The following is a 26,213-nucleotide window of genomic DNA, read 5'->3' as shown; positions in this document are numbered from 1 at the left end:
AACAGGCAGAAGTGAAGCTACATGCACACTGACAAGGATTACAAACAAGTTCTGGTCCTGGATCACAATCAGATCAGCATCTTATTCTTCTTAATGACTGAGTTTGAGACTGTAAAAGCCATTAAGATAAGTAAAAATTACATGGGAATATTTATATATTTATATATACTCTTTGGCAGAGTCTACATTTACTATACCTCCAGCAGATATGCCTCACACACTGGAAAACCTGAACCTAAGGCATTCGTATTTCCCATACCAACTTGCACTTTCCCTAAGAAGGAAACCACTTCCATATCTAAAGGCCAGGATAAAAGCTCAAATGTAGTTAAACACCATTCTGGTAAAGTGCAGGTGAAATTTGCCAGAAGTTCAGCTCTCTGGGAAACACTCACCCTAAGCAACAATACTAAACATGTTAGACTCTTACAAAGAGTTTGGCATCAGCACATTTCCACACATTTGAAGTCTGCTCAGCTCTACTCTCAAAATTTGCAAAACCTGACCCATGTATGAAGAATTGGGTGGGAAAATGTTATCAATTGTCAATTTCACTCAACCTGACCTGATGAAATACCATTTCCATCTGTGATTTGTGGTACCAGAATTCAACATTTACTCCAAGTACAAATTTTATGAAGAAAATATTGACGTACCATGACTCATTCAATATTTCAACTCCACAAAACCCCTTCACCTTCAGAGAAAAGTCCATTTTTGAAAATGTCTTTCCACGAAAAGCTTGTTAAATCACTTTTTCTATAAAACAAATTATTTGTTACATCTGGTCCTTCCTGTGATACTTTAATTTTTTGACTCATAAATGTTAACATCTTTATTCTTTAGATGCTGTGACCTTGTAAATGTTACAATCTAATGAATCAGAGGAACACCGAGCGCAGTTTTTACAGCTTTTAAGTTGCCATGATGTTTTCAAGACGCTTGTGCCAAAGAAAACTGTAAAATTTGATAGCCATTAGGACTTCTCTAAGAGGCAAGGTCAAGGGTGGGCAGGCTGGGAGCAGGGTAAACTCAAAAAGAGCAGCCGGATGTTTCTCAGTGGAGAAGGAAAAAGAACAGGTACAATACGTTGTTTAACATGAGGTTTTTTCAGTGTAAATACCTCAAGAGCCTTTGCACTATGGGTACTGCCTCTCCCATGTTTTTCCCATTAGTGCATCCACAAAGGAAAAAAAAATTCAATTTTACAGCTTCCTTCAAAAATGTCACAAGCCCCTATTTCCCAGTATTAAACCAGCAGTAAAACGAAAAGGCCATGCCAACTTAGTGGACATGTTTTGGATGCAATCTGTGGTATTGTGCTGTTTTTCTGGAAGCCATTTCACCCAGTTTCCAGAAAAGACCAAGTACTCTGTAGCAGTTTTGTTTCCTTTCCTTCTGTGATAGCCAAACACATCATGTTATATCTTCTTAAAGTACTTTCCTGAAAGAAGGGGGAGAAATGGAATACAACCCAAACTGTGTAGAGGTGTGTCCAGCTGGTTAAACAACAAACACATTTTTAAAGTGTGAACAGTTTCATGTTTAGAACTATTTTGCTTAAAAGCATTTAGGATACATCTGAAAGACAGATGAGATGTCATCGCATTTAGCACTGCCTGTAGATATGACTTTTTTATTTTCTATAGTTTTTTAATTTAATATTTTTTACTATTGTTTCATCATTTTTTCCCTAACCACAATTATTAACTTTTAATTTTAAAGAAAATGCAGAGACAGCTATTAATGATCCCTATTTTTCCCTGAATTTTGTCTGATATTTTTTTTCCTATTATTATACTGTGTACAGCAAGCATGAACCAAATTTTCAAGTCACACAGAGTAAGGATGGAGTCACCCTCACTGGTTGGGGAAAAACAGACAAGATTTCAGATACACAAGTCCTTCTCTAAGGAGGTGATGAAGTAACTGAACTGAGTTTATCAGCTGTAGAAAATGTAGGTGTGTTCAACACTTGCTACTTTCCAAGGTTTAGTTAATGATCTTCAACTATTGTGCATCATAGAAAGATAATTAAAGGGTCACACTTAAAGACACCAGTGACTAGACAGTATCAAGCACCCACTGCTGTAAGCTGACTTCAGCTGACTCAGCTCCCACATTGGTAAATGAAACAAGGCAATAGATGATGAAAATCCAAAATTTCTGCAGTAGCTGAATGGCTGTATCTCACATTTTTGGTGAGTAACCATCCCATTCTTCATTCATCAATAAGAAATATGGTGTCTGGAGACTCCTTTCCTTACACTTTTCTTAAATTCACCTTCCCTTCCTCCATTTCCTGTCACTGTTCTTTCCTGTGCATTTTCCTCCTTATTTAAACTCTTAGTTCAAAGAGTGGAAAGAACATTTTTAACAGCTGGACATTGATATGCCAATCAAACTGACAACAGACACAAGAATCCACCTCTTTGATTCCTTCTCTGAGGACGCCTGATGTTCAAGGCAGGTATTCCTCCTTCAGTGCACACGAACTTTGACAATGGAAAGTTATCACTGAAGTACAGTGAAGTAAGAAAAAAACAAAAATATTGAAAAAAAAGGTAACATATAAACTGAAATCTGAGACTCTGTATGCATTTGGTGTCATTTGCCAGCCACCTAAATACTCTATATGGTGGTGTACAGAACACCCCAGCAGCAGGAACGGGGAGGAGATCAAATAAGTGATATGGAACTCTCTTCACTTTAGGACCTTACAGAGTTTCTGACTGCTTAATTGGCAAGTTTTCCTACTGCATTAAGACTGGGCTTGTACAGAGCTATTTACCTACAGTACTTTTTGGGTGCCTGAAACCTTTGGAGAGCTAGAATCATTTATGGAAAAAAGTAATTCATCAGAGTCCTTTCCCTAGGGAACAATATATTTTCTATTCTTGTATCTCAGTATCCCTGTGTGACATTTGCCATCTCGACTAGCACAATGGGAACTTATTTGGGACCATTACAGCTTCATTTATAGTAAATAGAATTTTTTTTCCTAAATAAATCCAAAATTATTGTTATCCTGCATTCAGCATCTTGAACCCTTGATTAGAGTTTGTAGCGGCTTGACATTTGTCTTAATTGATATTTAAACAGATTGGCTGCAAGTTCTTTGAACTCAAATGAGATACTCAAATAAAGATGGATACCTGCAGAGCACGTAACAGCTTTAGAGTCTGTCTTTATTTAGTAGCTGCCATGCCCAACAAGCTCAAGCAGAGAGGTTTCCTGTTCACAAGCTGTTATGAATGTGAAACATGACATTTGACAGCATTTTTCCCACCACTTCTAAATCACAGCCATTTTCCACCATGATTCCCTCTTGTAATATAATGGGAAATGTTTGATTCTACAATGAATCTTCGAACTTCTTGGAGATCTAATGGGAGAGTATTTGTGTGCCTTACTGACGCTGCTGGTGTGCATGCATCCTAATGATAGTTGTTTCAGTAAGTCATGGCAGGAGGTAGTTCCTATATCTTTAAATTCAAATATGCACCTATAAATTTTGAGAAGAATGTTTCAAGTAGTGAAATAAGCGCACTGATACAGATACAATTCACCTACTTTTTTTCCAGACTCTGCAGGCATCTCATTCTCAGATGGTGTATCTCCAACCTTCCTTTGCATTTCATTTTTAAACGTCTGTCCATTGACAAAGAGAAAAAAATCCCAACCTTCAATTCTGAAGTAAATTTCTTAATAACCTACCAGTGAATGAATATTAATTTATCTTATGTGACCCTTTCTGGGGGGGAACAGAAGGTGGCTTCTTGCCCATTTCAGAACAAGTCAGTGGCAAATTATGCACTGTCAAATGGAAGATTTCTTGGTATCATAGAGTACATGCTTCCTTAGTCCCTGGCAGACTGACACTACTTCTGTTTCAGACTGAAAAAGCCAAGACCAAAAACAGTATGAGAGGCTATATAGCAGTGGTTTCCAGCCTTCCTGGATATGAGGAACTAGTATGTTTTCCAGCAGAAGAAGAAACACTTGTACAGCAAATTTACATCTTCTGACAGCAGGCTTACTTTTTCAAACTGTTTTTCTCGCCTGTACTTTAGTAGTAGTCCTTGGCTTATTGCATACTCCTGGCTAAGAACAACTCTTCTGTGCTGGTTAACCACTTGGGGAATATAATGTAATTTATATCATGCAAGATTTGTAAAATACAGGGCTTCCTGTCATCCTGTACCACTTGGTCAAACTTCCTACTCTGTATCAGACATGTATCAGATATTAATTTTGCCAGCCTACAAAAACTGGCAGGACAAGTAATCTGTCTATGAGCAGATCAGCTCTGCATTGCACTGCTGGTGTGTCCTGCTATGAGAGAATCACCTGTTCAGGGTTGCCTTTCATTTCAACATTTACTGAAGTTGTGTGGCTACTTCCCAACATGATGCACAGGAAAACCATGAATTTGTGTTCCCTGCCAGACCCAATACTTATGAAGCCCCAGAAACCAACTCTGCCTCCTATTTTGCCACCTGTTCCCTGAATACAGACAAATTCATACCATCCCCCAACAACATCCTTTATGAACTGAAGGCCTCTCAGCATTTTGGTTTGCAGAGAACAGTAAAGAGCAGCCTACCAGGAGTGCCACTCCTAAGTCCTTCACAAGGATAAAGGCTGTAACTCCGCCCCTAGCTGACTGGGCGGTAACTTGGGTCATCAAAGACAGAACCTCCTTTGGTTCAGAATCATAATGTTTGGTTTTGCTGTAAGTAGTTTTTCTAACTACAGAAGCTTTTACCCAGTCTAGGAGGGTCTGCATGATGGTACAACAGTTGTAACACACATGGAATGCACTGAAAAATTAGAGTATTGGTCATTCATTAAAACTCAACGAAACAGGCGTCCCTCACACTCATGGTAATTAAGACTCCAGGGTACCTCTGGCAAGAGGAATCTCATAATACCAGCATGTTGCCTGATTTCCAACATTAATAATTTCACATTACACTCTTTTAGTCCAGGAGATAGTACTGAGGATTTCTTGCTTTCCTTCTCTTTTCTATGGTGTTAAGAAGACTTTAAGTGCTCCAGCCTAGATACAGATACATTACTTGTATTTAGTTTATGTTTTCAGGAGAGTGGTGTTAATTTTGCTCACGAGTCCCTTGCAGGGCTGTGGGTATTTTTCAGGAAACAAACAGTAAAATTAGTTGACCCTACATTAAGCCATTTACATGGCTCATTTATGAGCTTGACACATTCACTTCACAAAGATCTGAGAAGACTAAACTGAACAGAAATCATCAAATATTTACAATACCTTTTTTTAATCTGAGACAGTCTTGCAAAAAAGCTTAAACTCATTTTTGTCTACCACCCTTCAGCTCTGTGCGCCATCTAGAAGGTACAAAAGTTACCAGGCTACAAATTTCGTTACTATGCAAGAGTTTCAGATGATCAAGTCACATTTTGTTCCTGTAATGAAAATTTAAGCTTGTTACAGATTTGTGTTTCAGCATCTCGTTTTCAGTAAGTTAAACCTTACTAAACCTATAATAATAATGATTATACCCTAAATGTGAGTTCACACAAGCACTGTCTGAAGCAGTTCACAGCTCTAAAAGCTCTCTCCATCAGAACTGTACAATCATGAAACATGGAGCTATTTTCAAGATGCCAAAACAGTTGGCAATTTTGCTACTCAGAATTCTGGCACAGCCTCTCTCAGCTTCTTAACAACAATTCTGTCTCCACAGTGTGTAAAGTACCTGCCATGCAGTTTTGCTTGGATGTACAGACAGAATGTTTTCCACTTTTTGGAAAGCATGGCCCTGGCCAGTATCAACAAGAAGCCCTAGATGTTGTTGCAGTAGATGAATGCAAAAAGGGTTTTATTTTCAAACAAATACCACACCGATGTAACGATTCCAGCTATTTTATTCCTGTAACAGAGAACCCAATCCTGATACATTCTGGCAGTTCTAAAATTTTATTCACAAAGAGAGTTCATCAGTTATGATGCAGGCTCTCCCCAGTGTTTTAAAAGGCCATGCAGAAATTAGTCTTGTGAGCCAGAGCTCTATTTATCACCAGAGACAAATAATCACAGAGAACATCTAATAAACAGTGGTAAGCAGCCTTTGGTTTTTGACCTGTGGATGTGTAGCCATTGTCCAGCAGGGACATAAATGTACAGAAAGTGAACAGCAGCAGGCAACCCACTGGCTTTTCCATCATCATTACCCTTTCCAGACTCTCAAAACATTTCTTGGACTCTTTGACAACTAGAGAAGTAAGCAATAGCAGGAAGAGGAATTAATGAAGTTGCACACATCTTTGCTGAACATGAGGCAAGTGAGGGTTAGATGAGGCCAGGGCAAGCTGTACTAACACCAATTTTGTAGTGAGTAAAGTCCAGGAAAAGTGGTAAGGATGAAATTTAACATTCAAATCTGAAAAACACCATTGCTGACCTGTGAATCATCAAATATTTTTATTTATGCGTTGTGCTGACATCTGATGTTTGGACCAGAAAGGGAGATAGGGCAAAGAGATGCAATTTTAGCTTTGCCATGAAATTAGATATTTTTGTTCCGGTGTTCAAATATCCTGTACTAGAACGCACACACAGCTTCCATTAACACTATTAAATGAAAACAGGATGAAACTGCAGACACAGGAATAACAGGAGCATTTGCTGTAAATTGAAGAGTGCTCATATTCATAGCCTGGAAATTTTCCTTTGGGAATTTTAAGCATTTTTATTTATTCATTATGTTGGGGACAATGTTAGGTAGAGAGAACCAAAGAATACCTTCAGCTTCTGTGCGGTATTCACATAATAATCTGCTTTTGACAGAATGCAGCACAGAAAGCCAAGCTGTACAACTGAACTGACCTCCTTCCCAACAGCAGAGGGATAAAAGTGGTTAAGTTTATATAGTTGTTTAGTCCTGTGGACCTATTGCCAATACTCTCACATGGATGATTTCTTATGAGGTGCCTTGCACAACAATGCTATTTTATTATGCCGAGATAAGCAAAAGGTCTTGCCTAAAGACTTGATTAACAACCCAATAAACAGTTTGGGTTCATTTTTTTTTTGTTTAATTGGACAGTACATCCAACATAAAACTAGAGATTTCGGATGTCACTTCTTGAAATGTTCTTCATGAATTCCACATGCTTCTTCCTCCTTCCCATCTTGCTAGAGAATCCCTGTTTTAGGACTGTCTCTGGTGTATATTCACAGTATTTCTAAGATGCATAAACAGAAGTCCAGGAGAGAACACGTTACAACATCCTTTGTTATCCACTGAAAACAGGGCAGCAAGGCCTGACTAGTTAACTCACCCACAAATAATACAGGACTTCAGCCTCAGTAAAAGAATCAAAAATGAAATAATAGGGTTATGGGTGTTTATCCACAGCACCTGATTTAACAGTGTAGCCACCTGAAGTTAGGTCAAACATCCAGGTCAAACTTTTCAAAGTACCTATTAATTTTTCACAACTGACTTGAGACACTCCTTAATGAAGTCTCATTTTCAGAAAGGTGTGAAGGCTCATCACTCTGAAGATGCTGTTAGATGCCAAGACAAAAACTAGGGTTTGTAGGGTTTGCTCATGTAGAGAAACACAACGTGAGGTTCCTGGTAAACCACAGTAGATGGGAGGCTGCAGAGAGACAGGTGTACACAATTACCTGTTCCTGCACAATGCTTTCCCAGTGTTCTGAGCATGGCTAATCACCTGTACACCACTGTGAGTTATGCAGAACCCCTGGAGAAGCAAATATACTTATCTTCTCTTCCCATTCTGAAGATGTCATTAAACACAGTGAATTGAATGATACCTCTGGCTCAGGAGGTCTTTAAATCTCAAGCTGCATTCTTCCATTTCATGGGTTTTTTGTAAGCTACTGTAAGCATCCGCTGTTGGCCACTGTCAGAGACTGCACATCAGGCTAGACAGACCTTCAGTCAAACTTGGTCTGGCCAGCTTACACACTTTTGATATTAGAACATAAATACACATAGGTAGGAAGCATAGGTAGGGACCAGATTTTTTGCACCCACTGTAAAGAGTCCTGATTTTGCCTTCCTGTACTGGGTACAATTTAAAAATCTTTGTATATTCCATCAGCACAGACATAAAAGTAACTGGACAACAAGGAGAAATTCTAAAAAATGCTTTAGGGGATTTGCAAAGATCTGATAACTAGGCAAACAAAACTGACATTCAAGAAGCTCTGACCACTTTCATTTCTCCCAAGTGCACATAAAGGTCTAGTAGACATGGCATATAAAGGACTTTAAATTTGTGTTTAGTTTGTGCAAGTAGGTAATTCAGCCACTGAATTAAAAGCATTGCAAATTAAATAAAAGTATGATCACACGGTCTAGCAGTGCTTCCTGAGTAGGATGAACTAAAAAAAAATTAAATTAAAGAATTGAAAATATAAAACTGAGACTGGGAGGATAAATTTCATAGTGATCCAGTGATAACATGGCAGCTTAAAAATCCCATGTCCTGGTTAAATTTGAAGGACAAGTACAGAATATTCTTCATTAATTTCAATGGAATTTGAATCTCACAGCAGGCTCTTTGCCCAGATACACCTCATCCAACTTTACATGCCTCCACTGTAGATGCCCACGTCTGTGTCAGAAAGAAGACTCTTATTTTCAGGACATGATTTATCTGACCTCTTTTTGTCTCCAATAATGCAAGGCAAACTGCATGAAGGAAATTTATCTCCCTCAACTATAAAAGGAAAGCAAGCATAATGGTTTAAATGTGCTGATTTGTACTACTGAGATCCACCTTTGGACACACTGAATCCACCCTCTGTCCTCTTTAGACAGCCCTGAAAGGCACAGGAGCTCTCTTAATACATGCAATGCTCAACAGATAGAGCCAGGGTCTGCCTCCCACCCAATATAAGAGACTTGATTTATACTGAAATTTAGGTCTCTGAAGGAGTGCAGAGACCATAATCAAGTGACTGAGCACGATTTCAACGTTAAACTAAATGAATTATAGGGTGTATTATTAATGGCTGTGAGTGACTGACAAGCCTTTGCCTGAGGACAGACAAATGCAGGAAGCGAATGTTTGTATTGATTCACATGTTAATCTTATAACTTGTGACCCCAGAAAACTTTTAAAACAAAGGCAGAAACATGTTTTCAAATTACCACAGGAAAAGTAAAGTAATCCCACCCCCCACCAGTCAAACAATTTTACGGCCAGCAGACTGCACAAAACCACATGGAGGAGATATTTTTAATTAAGTGCAATATAAGGAGAATAATGGTTACCCGTATTCAGTCTAAACAATTATTAGCAAAAGGGCCTTAGAATTTTAAAGCAAGCCATTTAAGAAATGCTTACTGTTTTAAACATAGGCTGTTTCTGATTATAAAGTAGAGCTTCTAATTAAGATTGGTAAGGCCTAATTCAAGCTATAATTTGGTTCCTTTAGTTAGCAAATGTCTATTAAGACCAAGCAATTAAGGTTAAATGGGTTGAAGCATTTAAAGCACTCCCTCCTGCTTCAAATACTAAAATAGAAAAGACTATGTCAGTAACTAATTCAGACCAGAAGACATGTATTTATTTCCCTTAAGTTTTTTTACTTCCTTGTTCACCATAAAGTTTATTGAAGAAGAAACTCTTGGTAAACTAGATTTTCAGTAGAACAGTACGTTTAACAAAAAAACCCCAAAATATAAATACAAATTCTGCTGTTTTATATAGTATAAAGTTTGTTCCTATTATGTTTCCTTTCCTTAATTTTATAAATATCAATAATAAGAATATGCACTAGACTTCCTAGTGGCATATTTCTGTCTCTTGATGGTTGTGCTTATACTTGGCATGATAGTCTTAAGCATAGATGTTGTGTGTGTGCTTGACAGGTAAAGGTAGAAGTAAACTACGATTTGTACTACTTACATAAATGGCCTTTTAAAGCATTCCCACCTCACCTTCCATCTCCCATTTTCCCCATTTTCACAGCTTCTTCAAAGACTGAAATTCCTTATGCCTGGTCTCATCTTTAAGATCAAGTATTTCAGCAAGTTCAAGCCAAACGGGGTGAGCAAATCAAGGCTGCATTCCTGAGGGCAAGACAGCCTCCCCCACATCCCCCTGCCCGCCTGTGCCAGAGCCCAGCTCCAGAAGGACCCTCTGGTAACACTCACACTCAGACCTCTCACCTGCCTTTTGGACTCTTCAGAACTCCCCCCAAAAGAACCCAAACAAATCACAGTTATCAAGACAACAAGCTGTCCTTCCCATTAAACAGGAGACCCACAGAAAATGCTGTGTGCAAACAGGACCACTCAGGTGCTCTCAGCTACAAACTCCGGGGCTTTCCTCACTGGATGGCAGCACTAAGGAAAACACGCTGCTCCTTCCAGAAAGTGTCCCCTTGAGTCCAGACTCTTGCTATCACAGGCAATTGTATCGTGTAATCCTACTCAGGATAAAGACTGATGTTGTCTGCCCACTGTGGAGCAGGCTACAGCAACTGCCTGTTGCCTTCCCTACAGACCACCAGAATACTTGTCTTAAAACAGCTCAAAATTATGACTAGTACCTAATAATAACATCAATATTAATGGTCATCACTAAGAGCCTGTCAGCACAAGCAGTACAGGTAGGTATTCTTCTAACAACTCTTTTTTTTTTTAGTGAAACAAAGTTCAGTGAAAGAACTCAGAAATATGCACCGGAAACTTCTGTATTAACTCAAAGTAAATTGTGCCAGTAAGCTATTCTAGAAAATTAATGCAACTGCTGTTGCTATCCTGAATAGATTTCTGTGTATTCCCTGTTCAGAATGAAAGCTAAAGCTTTTGGGTTTTCCTCCGTAAGACCACATGTGATACAGTCAACAATTTTTTTTTATACTGCACTTCTTGCACTTCCCTCAAGATTAAAAAAAAAAAATTCAAAACAGACAGTGAAAGGATACAAAGTGCCAGAAGCATAAAGAAGAGAAATACATTTAATATACACCTAGAAATGATTGTTAATACACAACTTAAGTGACAACACCTTAGATTTTACCCATATCACAAAAAAGTATTTTCCTAGTAAACAATCATACTGTAAACAATTTGATGGGATTGTTTCCATTGTTAAAGCTTTTGAGAGAACTGTATTATAAAAGTTCTTCCATTCTGAAGCCATAATCTCCTTAAATGTAAAACTGTGTGTATACAGAATAAGCTGCTGCCATTTTCACAAAGTGAAACATTCTATACCTAATGAAACAGACCGTGTCCAACCAAAGCATTTTAGTATGAAGGTTTTTATTTCCAGACAACAGGCTGAAGTTACCTATTGCTCTCTTACACCCATTCCCTGTCTCACTCTTACAGCCAAAACAGTCACAAGTCAGAGAAATCCTGGCAGTCCTCCTTCCCTCATTTGTTCCTTGCACTCTGAATACGTCTCCACACTCCCGTCTGAATGGAGGTAAAATCGCTTCCCTAGGAATTCAAGCCAAGCAAAAGCCATAGGGTTCCACTTGTGTCTGCCCTCTAGAAGCCAAATAATGCAGTTAGGCTCCCTCATGGCTTTGGGTTCCGCCTGCAGCACAGCCAAAGGACAGACACTGCCTTTACCCAGTGTGCCCATGCACACAAAGCCACCATGAGAGCCCTTGGGAAAATCCCAAGTCAGGAGCAGGAGCAGCCCGTTCAGAGCACCTGCCTTTGCAGTGGGTGCGGTACCAAGACCTGCACTAAAGATCAGATGAACTCTTACCACTGTGCCAGCAAGAATTGGACTGCTTTAACAGAAAAGTGGTGGGGGGGGGGGGGAAGGACATGCAAAGAGGAGCTTTGATCACATTCACCTTTAGACAGGTTGGAATGCATCAGGAAAAAATGGAAATTTCTAAATAAAGTTGGACTTTGGTGCCTTGTAGTTAGCGAAAGACATTGGTGTGTCTCCAAGTCACAGTTTTTATGGAATCCTTTTGCAAACAGAAATGTGCAAAAAGAATAAAGGCACAACTCTACTTGGTAGAGACACTGGCATCTCTAGAGGTATGAAGTCAGATATCAAATTCTTTCTATGCATGTGCTGCCAAACCATTTAGATATGCATTACCTAAGCTACTTATTCAGCAAAGCAAACACCCCACTTATTTCAACCCCTTTTTCCACTATAACAGAGAGACTGAAAGTTCTGAATGTGACCTCTGCTTCCAGATAATGAAATCAGAACAAAGGCACTTCAGTGCAGTTCCCCTCTTACAACAGCAAGAGCTAGAAGTCACAGCAGTAACGTCCTGTAGGATTTTCAGCAATGATAGGTCCAACAAATACCTATTCTTCAGAGGTTCCCCTTCTCTGAAGTACATTCTGCAGCAGCACCATTCCCTCCAACAACATTAATAATCACCAAATTGGTACTATGCATTGCTCTTATTCTTTTCCCCCCTCAGTTAAACTTTTGATGTTCTGTGAGCACGATGTTAAATGTAAGGACTGACAGTGGCTCATGCAAATGAAGGCATGGGAACGATGGTATGAAGCTTAGTAACGTCACTCTGAGAGAGTAATTGAAAATTGGCTTTTACATTCTCTGAGATAACAGCTCATCTGCTTAACAAATTGATTGGAAGAATTGGAACAATCTGAAAGTTGTTTATTTAATATTTCTGATTCTTTGACAGCTGTAAAGCATTATCAGTAGTTGTGAAAGCATGGTCTTGAATTTGGTATGTTGTCTGTGGGTCCTACAGCACCAAACAAACTGCACTAAGTTTAGGTCTAAAGTATGTGCAAGATCAAGGACTCAAATCACCTTTTTAAATGATCCAGATTTTGTTTTTAATTCCTTGGTCACTGAAAGAAAAACTGTGAGCTTCTACAGGCTCCAGAGAAGCAGCACTGTAACTTAAATAAGGCAATAGCTTCAATTTAATAAAGCACTTAAACAGAATTACTTTAAAATGTAACAGTTTCTTAAGATTAAGTACATGCTTGAGTACTCTGGTGATTCATGGCATTCGAAGAGAAAAATTCTGCCAACTGTAATGTAAGGGTATTCCTTTTGCTCAGCATCTTAAATGTGCAGAAAAGTCTTGAAAGTTCAAGGGGGTCTGTCAGACCTTATCTTCAGTTTCTTATAACTCTGCCAAACATTTATATATGAAATATACTTTTTTCTTGCAAGATATCTGCTTTAAAACAGGTCTTTTTTTTCAGTTGACATTTAAAACAAATATATATACTAAAACAAAAAAAGGAAAAAACCCAGGAAGTTAGCTTTTTTCTAAAGAGATTATATGGAAGAGTTACTGCTTTGTTACGTTTAAAAATTCTCCCCCAATTGCTTGAACATTTATTTTATGCTCTCAGATTTTGTTTCCAATAAGGTGTCAGGGAGTTACCTTTCAGGAGATTTGTCAGGACAGAAAAAGATGGTCAAATTACAGCTGAAAATATACCAAAAAACAAAAAAAGCACCATCTAAAATTCATTAGCCCCCTTCCTTCCCCAAGAATATAATAAATTCAAAGCTAAACAGGCATCTGCAGAAATTTAGGCAGCTAAAGTTTCCAAAACAACCTTCTTGGTAGGTGTCTTTTTTTGACCTTATGCTGTAGTTTCACACCACAATGGCTTTAGGAACTAAACCAGGTTAGGAAATCTATTCACCTTATTCACCACCACCTTTTCCCTGCCATGTGTCTCAGCCTCTATATTCCAGTTCATTGCCTTTTCAGTGTAGAGCTGCTTGCAGGGCCAGACTGTACTCCTTTGTGTTTTCTTCCACTTCTGGGGGTATTATTTCAGTGATATTCTTCCCAGAATAGCCCCACATCAACTGCTCCTGTGCAAAACAGAAGGCACGATCAAGGAAAAGGAACTTCCTAAATCAGTGCAGAGGGAGTACTACTCCTTTTGCAACCAGAATCCACACACATTTTCCCTACAAATTCCTACCACACATCCACCATCCCAGGACTGCCTGAGCTTTGGCCAAACCTGCCCTGCTTGTAAGGTTCACAGCTATCCTGGGCTAGAACAGCCTTGGACTGGTACCACGGGTACAGGGACTGTATCCACCATCCTCTTCCACGGGCACAGACACCATCCGGGATTCCCATTCTCTCCACAGTGTCCTAACAGCATGGATGCTAACAGAGTGGATGCTACCTGGCTTAAATGCAGAGGAGACAAAAGGAGCATTAGTGGAGCTTATTTGGGCAAGGGAGCAGCAGGAGGTCACATTCCCTAACTCCTCCTCTGCCATCATCCCAGCAGAGGCTCCCTGACCACATCGTGCATCAGCCTCAGATCAAAGAACGTGTATTTCAGCAGTGCAATGGACACACATGAAGACAGTGCCCATAATCAAAGAGGAGCTAACAAATGATGGCAAGCAGCCAGACAAAGATGTTTTTCCAGCCAGCCACTGAGGAACAAGCCATGGGTCTGCAGGGGGTGGAAACAGCAGGGAATGTGCCGAGGGACAGGTGAGCTCTGAGCTGCTGATGGGGGCCAGGAAAGAGGTGGAGAAAAGGGAGAAAAAGCAAGAAAAAGGGGAAATCTGAGAGCTGGTAGGAGCTGTTTTAACTAAAAGATGAAACTCAAGGGAAAGGACCAGTAAGGGGCACGTAGAGCTTACAGCTGCCAGCTCTCCAGGCCCAGAGGTCTTGCTGTGGGACACTGGCACTCAGAACAACACTGCTGTAACTGCAGCAAGCCACTGAGACAACAGGGGAAGGAAAGGTAAATGAAATAATTGAAAATACATGAGAAAAGAACAAAAGAGAAGCAGGATTTGCAGTAGGGAAATGACAAGGTTAAAAGACAGCTGAGTAACAGAGTATACAAGACAACATAATGAAGACTGTAAGGAAAGGGGACTGCACCAAAGTCAAGGTGACAGGTGAGAAAACAAGGACAACTGGGTAGTATCTGGCAGATGTAAAAAGAATGAAGACAAAAGAAGGACAGAGCTATTGAACTTAGTACATTTTATGTTCCTTCATTTCACTATCATTTTCCTGGCAGTTAATTTACATTGTATATCTGGGGGGAAAGAAGTTCCTTCTAAATACCAAGTTTACATCACCCCAGGAGGCCACCCTGGGTTCTGCAGCTTAGCAACTGTTGAGGCTGATGAAATTTTATATATAAGTCCCCAGAGTACCCATAGACCATCCAGCAGACAGGGAGCTTATCAACTATTTAGAGAAGTGTCCTTGGAAAAAAACCCTCTCTTTTCCAAATTGAGAACTACATGTAATGCTGTTGAAGAATAAGGCCCATATTTCATATGGCATGGGATTTATTTATGCGAAATATAGTGATATTTGTATCCAAGAAGCATTTCTGGAGGAAAAAAAAAAAAAAAAAAAAAAGAAGTTGGAGTGAATGTTCGTTTTCTAAGTCAGAATGGAAGATTTCCAAAGTGGACCGCCGGGGGAGCTGTTCACTGAAGCAGCATCATGGGCTGTCAGAAAGCAGCTCTGAGAGGTAGGACAGGGTAGGGAAGAAAAGGGAGAGGAGAAAACAATAGGGTTCGTGACACATGGGGACTGATGGCCCTGGGAGCAGTTAAACAGGGCATCTCAGCCTAGCTAAGAGATACTCTGGTTTTAGTAGATGAACTTCTGAACAAAGTTGGGAAACTACAGTAATTTGAATAAATAAATAAATAAAATCAAGGCTCAACTCTGACCAAAACAAAAGCCCTATTCACTGAACAGAAGCAGCATGAAGGAGGAAAAAAAAAAAGTTATCATAAGACGTTAATTCACTTAGGCTGTAATAAAATTCTGATTTAATACAGAATGTTCTCAGGAGTATTTTCTTACTTGCTGCTACTGCTCCACTTCTCTATCCCCCAAGAAAATTCATCCCCTGGTGCAAGTTGGAAAATTCGCAAGTCAGAATTGAGTCTTAAATAGTACCAGACAATTGAAACAAAAAAGGAAAAAGAAAAAAGCAGAGATATAGAAGGCCTCAGAATTCAATTCTGGGAACACTTTTATCAGCCTAACCCAAATAAAATGCATCAAACTACCCAATAAGAGAAAGGGAAAATAAAAAAGCAGTTACCAGCTCAAATCAAAGAAGCTAGTTTATATTCTCTCTCCCTCATTTTTTGACATGTACTGCTTCATTGTGAAAGCTGCTTTCAGTGAAATCTGCTCAGAGGCTCACCCAGAGTAAACCCATAATCTGTGTGAATCAAACTGGGAAGGAAGATTTGACCCTGGAATAGAAATCTCCCTAAAATCTGGAGGTGTCAGGGTATCTTGCTCTGTGCTCAGATGGGCTGCTGCAAGCCCGTGGTACAAACCCAGCAGCACAGACTTGGAGCACCGGGTCTCATCTGGAACACGGCCCTTAGGTGAGGGTGACGTGAACTTCAACACATGACACGAACACCATCTGTCAAGGTATTGTAGCCCCAGAAAGCACAGCAGCTTCAGCACCTAACACCTACCACAGACCTCATTCAGTGAGATCAAGGGAGTCCTTGAAAGTATTAATTCACCTCTACTGCAATTGGGAGAATCATCAATCAGGAAGAAGTCACTTAAACTGCTTTGTTCAGTGGTATCACTGCTATTCTGCAGAGACAGACAGAACAAGCCTAAGCTCACTAGGGTTGTGCAAGCATCAAGATGTCCGAGTTTCAGAAACCAAAGGACACCAACAGTGTTCCAGCTCTCACAGGACATCACTGATGAAGACGGTTTCTTCATCAAGAGAGAACTGCTGAGAGTGGATTGATGGGACACCATGGAGCTCTTAAAAGAAATGGGATCATTGTTCCACTTAAAAGACATCCAGAAGTGCCTTACTTACTTTTCCCTGCAGACAAAAGGAGGCTTTAGTATGAGATACTGGACTGGGAGCTGGGAAATGAAAAGTCTGGAAAGTCCTGTGTTTCCACGTTGATTGATTCTGAGCAGCCCTGTCACAATATTTGGATTCATTTTTGAAGAGTGTGAGAAGAACACAGCAGGTATTACAAAGACCATAATAAAATGAAAATCCAACAAGTGAGACCATTAATGAGCTTCTTAAGAAAATGAAAGATAAAACAGGTCTACGAGATTAAAATTATAACAGGAATATTAAGTCAACCCTGGAGAGTCAATCATTATTATTTAAATGACAGTGATGAGAAGTCTTTCCAATTGCTAAGAGTTGTTTAAAATCCATTAAAAATAGATGTAATGAACAGGTACAAGCAGAAACTTGGCTTCACATCCACAAAACTACTGAAGATGATAATGACTGGTCAGAAGGGACAACTGGTCTGTGTTTCCAAACAGACATATGCAGAATATAACCTGCTGTGAGGCTGAATATACCTGTGATTGAGGCAGGAATGATTTCTCTTTATTTTGAGACTGTACCACGCTTAAACCCAGTGAGGTGCCACCACTGGAGCAATCAAGAACAAAGGCCCTTGTTGCAGATTATCACCATCACCTGCCTATTTATCTAGAATGATTATTTACTTTAAGAGAAAGACTACAAATACATGAACACATGACAAACTTAAATCACTAGAACTGCACAATCTCACTCACCTCGCAGTCAAGCAGAACTGCTACTGATACAGCACAAATTTCCAGCGTGAGCAGACATCTGAAAACCACCCTCTCAAGGCAGACTCTACAAAGACACTTTGCCATGGAATGTGCATGTTGCCCTCAGCAAGAAATCCATCAACAACATTATGAAGCTTCACAGGAGAATTAAAAAGAAGAAAAAAGTCCAGCTGAAAGTTGTGAACATTTCTCTTCTGCACAAAGACTTCAAGAAACATGCTAACAACTGTATGAGATCAATTATTAAAAGAACTGAAGCAGAGTTATGAAAATACAATGAAAGACAGCAGAAAAATGCTCCAAGAGGAAAACCTCAGGCAATATGGGAAAGCTCAGAGTAGAGTTTTACAATCCAGAAGAATTAGGTCCCAATAAACGTGTTTTAGGGGTCCTACATGTAAGGTATAATCCAAAAGAAAAAAACCCAATAGCTAGAGAAACTCACTGAAATTACAGTCACACTAAGGGGAAAATCAACTTATAAAACAAACTTAACTCTAACTGGATATAAAATGGTCACAGACAAACATCAACCAACAACTATACAGAGTATTTTAACCATTAATGGCATGAGAGTTTGGAGTAGTCAGAGAAGTAGCATGGAGTAAAAACCGCAAACAACTGGGTTTGGGAGCTAAACCCCTTCATACACTGTTCAATGACAGAATATCCTAAAACTACAAACACACAACATTGGATCTGAGACAAAAAAGGCTCTGCCAAGGCATAAGGAACCCCAGGACCTGGAATCCTTTTGACCCTTCTGGAATTTCCATTGCTTTGACACAATTTTGTTGAGATACCACCCCATGGGGAAGCCAAAATTCAATGTTGAGAAGGTATGGATAAAGTCCTATGGACCATGAAAGATCATGCCTTCAGCTGAATCCAGCCCACTGCATTTAAGATCCTGACTAAAATCACAATGGGGAAGACTTCTTAGGTAATAGCAGGTGTGACAGGACAAGTAAATTAATTAATTATCAATTAATGGATTTTGTATATTGACTAGAAATGGAGAATTGAAAGCAATTATTTTTTAAAGATTACCTGGGTTGGACACATTATTCTGTCCTATGAAAATGCCAGCTAGAGAATTTGTGTTCAGAGGATACTGATACATTATGTGATATGGGAAAATATCATGGCAATGCTGACCAGGAGTCTTTACCAAGCATAACAGATACCTAATTAAAGAAAGGAAAAGGTCAACTGAAATCTACAGAGAGAAGCAGAAGACAGGGCACAGGAAGAATGAGGAACTCTTCTGTCTGGAGAAAGAACTATGCTCTGTGGAAAGAAACAGGTCAAGTGGTTCAGGCAAGAAAGACAGCCAGAAAAAAAAGGGAATAAAAAGATCCATGAACTGAGAAGTCATCCTCAATCCTCATAAACTCTGGAGAAACCCAGGCCAAAAAACATTTTGAGAGAAAATCAAAGTTCAGAAAGAAATTCCCTACAGAATAAACTTAACAGACTCGCAGGAAAATGTTTCATTTCCATATAATTGCTGCTAGAGCTCTCCACATGTCCTTAAAGAAATATTTGTGTCAAATGTATTTCTCCCCACCCTTCAGCTCACAGCAGCAAACCCTGAGCAAAATCCTGCACAAGTGGCTGGGCTCCATATTTACTGCATTGGCCTCCAGATCCCACTGTTCAGAAAAACTATAAATAAATACACAAGAGTACCCAAATACATATTGATATACAGGACGTGTTTGTACAAATATGTGCTCCTAAGAATCATCTAAAAGATGTTATTTCCCATACTCTACCCCTTGCTCTAAAATGGATTTTAAGAGAACAAAAGCAATACTTAAGATTACTGTTTAAAATAAACAAACATGCATATTTCTAAATTAATTGCAATGCCTCAAAACAACCAAAACTGGCAGCTCACTAAAATTTATCAGAAGGTATTTGATAGTATAATGTCTTTAAGCTCACTGTACTGTATGAATGACAATTCTACTTGTTTAGTAAAATCTGGTTGTATGAGAGCCTGGACTATAAGCGAGTCAGTTAGGATATAACGAATGTTCTTCAGACATGAAGCAACACAGGTAGATTGCTACAAACTTACCCAAAGAGGCTCATTATCCAACAAAATCATTTCCTCATAGGTAACTAGTTTCACTGATCAAAAGGCTTGTTTTGAAAAGCCCAGTTATAAAGACCAAGAACCATTTAATGACCTAGTTTTGGTTTTGGAACGACAAAAACTATCCAGTGGGTTTCATCTTTGTTAACAGTTGCTTTCATCTTAGAAGGTAACTTCTAACAGCTGATCACTGAGGTGGTCTTGTGACAGAATACTCAAAACCAATCAATTAAGCTAGTCTGTTTATTTCTGTAGGTTTCACATACTTAACCTCAAGATGCAGAATAAATCCACTCTCCATGTACAGCAGGCTTGAGGCAGATCTTAGACCTCCACTGTCCCTTTCTGCTTTCTGCTTCTTCCAAAATTTGACATTCTAAGACTTAAGACACAGAGCTGATGCAAAATCTTTAGAACTGTTACCATAATATTGGATAAAAAAGTTATATATCATGCACAGTAATACCTGGCTTAGACAGCTTACATTACCTGACTAGTGCTGAACATCCATGCAGAATGAGTTGCAGTCTGCCCCACTTTGCTTTACTTACCAGGCTTGCCAGACACTACTTCCTATTAGATACGAGTTTGAAATCAGACACAGATGTTCCATTATTCTGTACATCAGTACAAAGATCAATATTGGGTTTTACTACTTACTGAGTTTGGGTTTTTTGTTTCGTTTTTTCCTGAGCCAAGGCTAGTCAGGCAAAGAGATATACATATATTAGATAAGCATAACCCATGTCTACCACTAAACAGAGCTCAACAACTAAAATACGAAGAGTTAAAGCATAAGGAAACTTTTAATGTAGAAAACCAATACAACAAGTACCAATGTGGAGAATGCTGTAACCCCCACAGCTGCGGCCCTGAGTACATTTTCTCAGAGTTCTGTAGCTCTTTCCCTGGAAGGGATGAATAGAGAAAGAACTGGTGCTGAATGATTATCCCGTTTGCAAGGAAGAAAATCTGGCTTCCAGAAGAGCAGCAGCTCAGAGATGCTAGAGCACCAAAAGGTGGACAGTCAGAATTTGTCTCTGTCAATTTAAGCCCAAGACAGAAAAATAGGACAACCACAAAAATACTTTATGAAGGCACTTGAACCAACATTTTAGAGGTCCATGGAGAATAATATGGGGTTTCAGATTTCTGTAGACCAAAGTAATTTCTATGTCTTCAATCTTTTCAGTGGACTGACTTTCTAAAAAACTGATGTTTTTTAAAAAGTTCCATTCTGTCATAGAAAGAGAGAGACTTGGAAGGAAAATGTTATACCTACTAAGCACCTACAAGTAGGAAAAAATAATAATCTTGCATCTTTTATTTGTAAGGCATTTTGCTATGATTACAATATTGGTTCTTTTCACCAGAGAATCTCTCCACTGAGATTCAATAGACAAGATGGAGTACATAAAATCCAAAATATTAGTGTACACAGAGCCTAATAAAACCTGCTGGGTCTTTTTCAATTACAAAACTGATGTGAGGACATAGAGAAGTAAAGTAAGTTTTTTTAAGTCTGTGTAAGCACAGTCATCTGAAAAGCTTCCTTTGAAAATAGTGTTCCATGGACTAGAAAGATATCATGACACATGTAGAGTGTCAAAGAGAAGCAAACTCCAGCATCCTGTTCGATTTCTGTAACTTGTACGGAATGGCGAGTCCTTTCCATCCGCTCTCTGCCGGGGAGCTGGCCAGGAGCCGGGCCCGGCCCGGCCCATCCCATCCCATCCCATCCCATCCCATCCCATCCCATCCCATCCCATCCCATCCCATCCCATCGCCGTGCCACACACACGTGTTTGGCGTGGTGCTTCGAGACCCGAGGGCAGCGGGCCCAACACTGCTCAGGAGGAGCTGGTGCTGTCAGAGAATCGCCTCAGTGGGGAACGCCACCCCCTCTCACCCCCTTTTTTATTTTATTCTTAAGAGCAGGCTGGCGGGCACAAGGTTTCAGTGCTGGACAATTAGCAAAAGCAGCAGGGGGATGCTTGCCAATAAACACCCAGATTTGAGGTTAAGCAGCTGTAAATCTGCATTAATCGTTTCAGGAATTCAGCTGTTTACAAAAGCTTTTAAAGAGCAAACAAATAACAGAAGGGAGGGGAGAAGAGACAGGAGAGGAGCCGATCTGTCCTTACCTTCACACTGCTTCCCTTCCCCTTTGTAGCCCGGCTTGCAGATGCATTTGTAGGATTTTGGTGTGTTTTGACAAATTGCATCGATGTGACAGTCATCCGTAGCTTCTGCGCACTCGTCAACATCTGGAAGCACAGAAGGAACCCCAAGGGGACAGATAAGAAGGGAGACCCGAAACACAAAACACCAAGGATACATATTCCCCTTGAAGCTGTTTGCCTGCCTGCCTTCCCAGTGTCATGCTGGAAACGAGAACATCTAAGGATAAATAACTAAACCAGCCAACGTGATATTCTCCTCAAGTCACTTATAAGCACTGCTCCACAGAGCTAGAGGGACTCGGTCTCACATTTCTGCACTATGAATTAAATACTTAGACACCAGAAATTAGCTTCCACTGTATAACTATGGTACTGGAGACCCACATCTTAGTAAAACAAGAGAATGCTTAAATTACCAATAAGGGGAGGAAAAAAGACCACTTACATGTTCTAGCACGGAGATTTTCTTAATTTATAAAGATAGACCCTAGTTTAAATAAACTATGCTGGTGGGGGAATGGGAGAAAGAAATATTTGAACAGCAAAACCACATTAATACTTTTAACTAAGAAGCAAAAAAAAAAAAAAAAAAAGAAATGGAAGACCATATGAAACTCGGCAAGGTAGTGTGGAGGAAAGCAACCTGCAATAACATCATCTACTTGGACCAACACTCATTTAGGAGGAAAAAAGTCCCAGCAGTCGTCCCGGCCCCTGCTCGGGTGGGTTCCTTACTGGGTAAGTTTGACTCTGAAAGGGGGGACCCAGACCGCTTTTCTTGTTTTCAGAGTAGGCAGCCTTTACAAACATTGCAGTGACGGGCATTCGTTCTCTCCCCCGAATTTAAAGAGGATGGGGAGGGAGGAGGATGAGACAGAGTGGAGATTTGGTAGTCGTGGGAATGTTAATGAAGTGAGCATAGGAAAAAAAAACAAAACCAACTCCGACCTATTCAGGGATAGGGTGTGCTGGGAACATGGGAACACTTAAAGCCCTGCCTAAGCTGCCCCGCCCCCCGCACTGCCCCCAGCCGCTCCCCGGCCACCCCGGCACCCGCAGCGCCCGACGCCAGGGGCTGCGATGCCACCGCACCCCGGGGACACGGGCCGGGCCGGCAGTGCGGCCGTGGTGTCAATCCCGCACCTCCCAGGGATTTCCTCCCCGCCTCACGCCACAGCCGGGGCTCGCGGCAGGACACGGGCAGGCAGGCAGGGGAGCGGGTGAGCAGCCGGAGAGGGACCCGCAGAGCTCCACAGAGCACAGCCCCCCCTTTATGATTAGGGAGTACCGAGGAGACAGGGGTGCTGCGGAGGGAGGCAGGGAGGGAGGGAGACGGGCATCCAGCGAGAGGCATGTGCAGTTGGTTTCATGCCAATTAGATTAACAGATCCTCAAAAAGGTGCACTAAAGTGAAAACAGTTTTATTGTTAGCTTGAAATCCTAACGCTAATTGTTTCAGAAGTGCTCACTCAGCCATCTCCAGTGATAACACACGGATCCTTCAAAGTCACCGGGAGCAGGAGGGGGCTATTTAGAGAGGGGAGAATAAGCAGACATTGCAGCATGGCACACAGCAGAGAACTTCTCTTAGCGCTGCAGACCAGGGCGGCCCCACGGGGCACCTCTGGAATCCCAGCGAGAGAATTGCCCGGACTCTGTATTATTGTTTTTGTAGGGGTTTTGGTTTTTGTTTTTTGAAGAAAGAGGATAACAGAACACCGAGCGTCGTAATTTTCCGGAGTAAGGCAGAGCTGCTGTAATCTGTTGCCTTCTTTCTTGTCCAATCCTTTATTTTTACCGCTAAACCAGTTCAGATCTAGCTGTGATTTATGTGAATGAGCTTAGGTGTTGCCCAGATCAGGCACAGATTCAGTCAAGCACAAAGAGAAAAGAAGTTTTTTGGGGGGCTTGGTCTCGGGTTTTTTTAATGCTTTGGTTCATACTTTTGAGTCATTAAACCGGCACCCATCTCCCATCAAGATCAGCAAAAGTGACAGCTGGACTCTTTATAAAGCCGTCAAAAACTCAAACTGCATTGAGCCAAGGGGGACATTTCACAGCAACCAGAGGATGCCTGGGAGTCAGGCGTGAATGCCAATGAGTCAAATGAAAGGGCAAAACCAAGTATGAGCCCCTGCTCTGCTCCACATCTCACATTGCAGTACTCGACTTCAAGAACTTCTAGGCTGACTTTGTTCATTTTGTTACATTTAAATTCCTCTATCCGAGGAACAGGGATTTTTTCCACACCCTCACCCTCCCCCCCGCCGCCTGCCCCCGCTCGTACTTCACCTTAAAAGATTTCTCCTAACACAACTTCAGAGCCCACATACATTTCTTTCAGAAATCACTTTGGGCTTGCAACATTCCAAAGCAGATAGGATTGGGGGGTGTTCGATTTTTGGTTCGTTTTTTTTAAACACCGAAGCAAAGACTAAGTATCATTACAGCTATTGAACTGATATGAGCGCCGGTGTTAACACCAGGTCTTCGGGTTAATGCGCAGATAGGGAAAACCTGTGAAGATATCCCAGCCAACGCTTGCTCTGCGGAGTCTCCAGGGCTCAGCACAGAGTTATCTCGTAGGCACTCAAGGAAAGTAACTTTTTCTTCCCCATTTCTCCCTGCAAAAATCCCTCGGCTCCGGCTGTGTCAAACACGCGAGAAAACGCCTCCCCACCGCAACTTCCAACACCCTCGGCGCTATGAGCAGCGAGAAGTGACCTCCCCCTCAACACCTTACAGCGGGGAGAGGAGAGCGGACAGACACAGTCCCCCCGGGGCCGCGGCTCCGCGCCGCCCGCGCCTGGGCAAGGCGGCACGGCGGCGGAGCCCCCTCTTCTTACCTGCGCCCCCGCTGCCTCCCGCCAACCTGCCGGCCCAGGCGAGAGCGAAAAGCAAACAGCAGCGCCGCGAAAAGCAAACAGTGCCCATGATAATGATGCGATCCCCGGTCCCTGTCTGCGATAAGGGACGCGCTCGGGGCCGGCCGCGCGGAGCCGCCGGCGCTGACGCCCTGACAGCGCCCCGCTGATTCGCCGGGGCTCCCGCGGCGGGGGCGGTGCCGGGGCGGGCCGGGGGCAGAGCCGCCCCCGCGGCTGCCCCCGCGCCCCGCCGAGGGGGTGCTCGGCGCGCCTGGGAGCCGGTCCCTGCCCCGGGCGGTGCCTGCTGGCGGGGCGTGCGGCGCTGCCCGGCGTGGCAGAGCGCCCGGCTCGCTGCCGCTGCTGCCCCGACAGGTAGGGCCGGCAGGGACCCGCAGGGACCCGCAAGGACCGCGCCCGCAGCATCGCCCCCCTCAGCATCGCCCCCCTCAGCATCGCCCCCCTCAGCGCTGCGCCCCCCCGCGGCTGGGGCCGGCTCTGAGGGCGCCGCCAGGGGATGGACGGACGGACAGACGGACACCCCCACGCCGCGGCTGTGAGGGCAGACAGGCCGGCGGACACTGCCCATCTCCTTGGCAACCGTGGCCAGGGATCCTTCCCCCTTCCCGGGCTCAGGCTAAAAGACAACTTTTTTTTTTTTTTTTTTTTTTCCGCTCCCCTGCCTACCTCCTAGCTTCGGCTAACTCCGTTCCCGCTTGCCACGGATCATCACCAGCCGCTGGCTTCCTCCAGCGTTTTAAGGGCTTTGCTGCGGAGGCCAGTGCCCCTTTCCAGCCCTGGTTTTGCTCCTCCAAGCCCCGCACTCGGGCCAACCACGGCTCCGCAGGTGACCCCCTGGCCCGGCCCAGGGGAGATGCTCTCCCCAAAATCATCTCTGCTGCAGACGGTCATATAAGTGTCATTGTCACCAGCACCTTGGAGGCGAAAATCCTTCATCTTTAAACCCAAACATGAGACATTTCCCCCCTCCGAGGCAAGCTCCATGACCCTAGTTTTCCAGACTGTCTTTAAAGGACTGAAATAGCTGGCAGACATCCCTTGGTACGGCCGTGCCGCCTCTCTTTGCTTTACACCTTTCTTTCACAGATACCCCCCTGCTGAAATGCTTTGCTACTTTAGATTTTTTCAACTCCTAATTCCCCTGCGAGGCTGGCTGTTTGTCGTGAGCGAGCTTCACTCGGCATCTGGAAGATAAATACACCCTGTCATAGCCTTAGATGCCTGTTTTTGACAAGTTCCTCCCAAATGTACGTATATTTCGATACAATACCCTTGCCCAGAAAGTAGCACAATTAAGTACTTTCAAGCTCGAAGAGATGGGAAGGAAATGTACGAAAAGTTGCTCAGCCCAGCCGCATGTTTAGCAGAACTCCACACCACGGTCTTTACCCTCCAATAAAACTAAACCGCTACTGCACGGTGCCAAAGCTGTTTGCTCTCTGCGTGTTTACACCTCTACTTTCGGC

The 26,213-nt window shown here is 42.0% G+C and overlaps 1 protein-coding gene across 1 annotated transcript in view; it reads right to left on the bottom strand.

Annotated features, from left to right (window-relative positions):
• The window catches only part of SCUBE1 (signal peptide, CUB domain and EGF like domain containing 1), a gene marked incomplete at both ends in the record, with an annotated part of 186,327 nt that extends 161,528 nt beyond the window's left edge, over positions 1 to 24,799 (bottom strand). The window contains 2 exons of the mRNA XM_082279696.1: positions 21,827 to 21,949; positions 24,712 to 24,799. Of these exons, the coding sequence (XP_082135822.1) occupies positions 21,827 to 21,949; positions 24,712 to 24,799 (211 nt within the window). The remainder of the gene's footprint in view (positions 1 to 21,826; positions 21,950 to 24,711) is intronic.
• Positions 24,800 to 26,213: the final 1,414 nt, after the last annotated feature.

This window comes from Coloeus monedula (genome assembly GCF_965178545.1).
Source record: "Coloeus monedula genome assembly, chromosome: 4".
In the NCBI taxonomy this organism is placed as follows: domain Eukaryota; kingdom Metazoa; phylum Chordata; class Aves; order Passeriformes; family Corvidae; genus Coloeus; species Coloeus monedula.
This window is presented reverse-complemented; position numbering and strand designations above follow the sequence as displayed.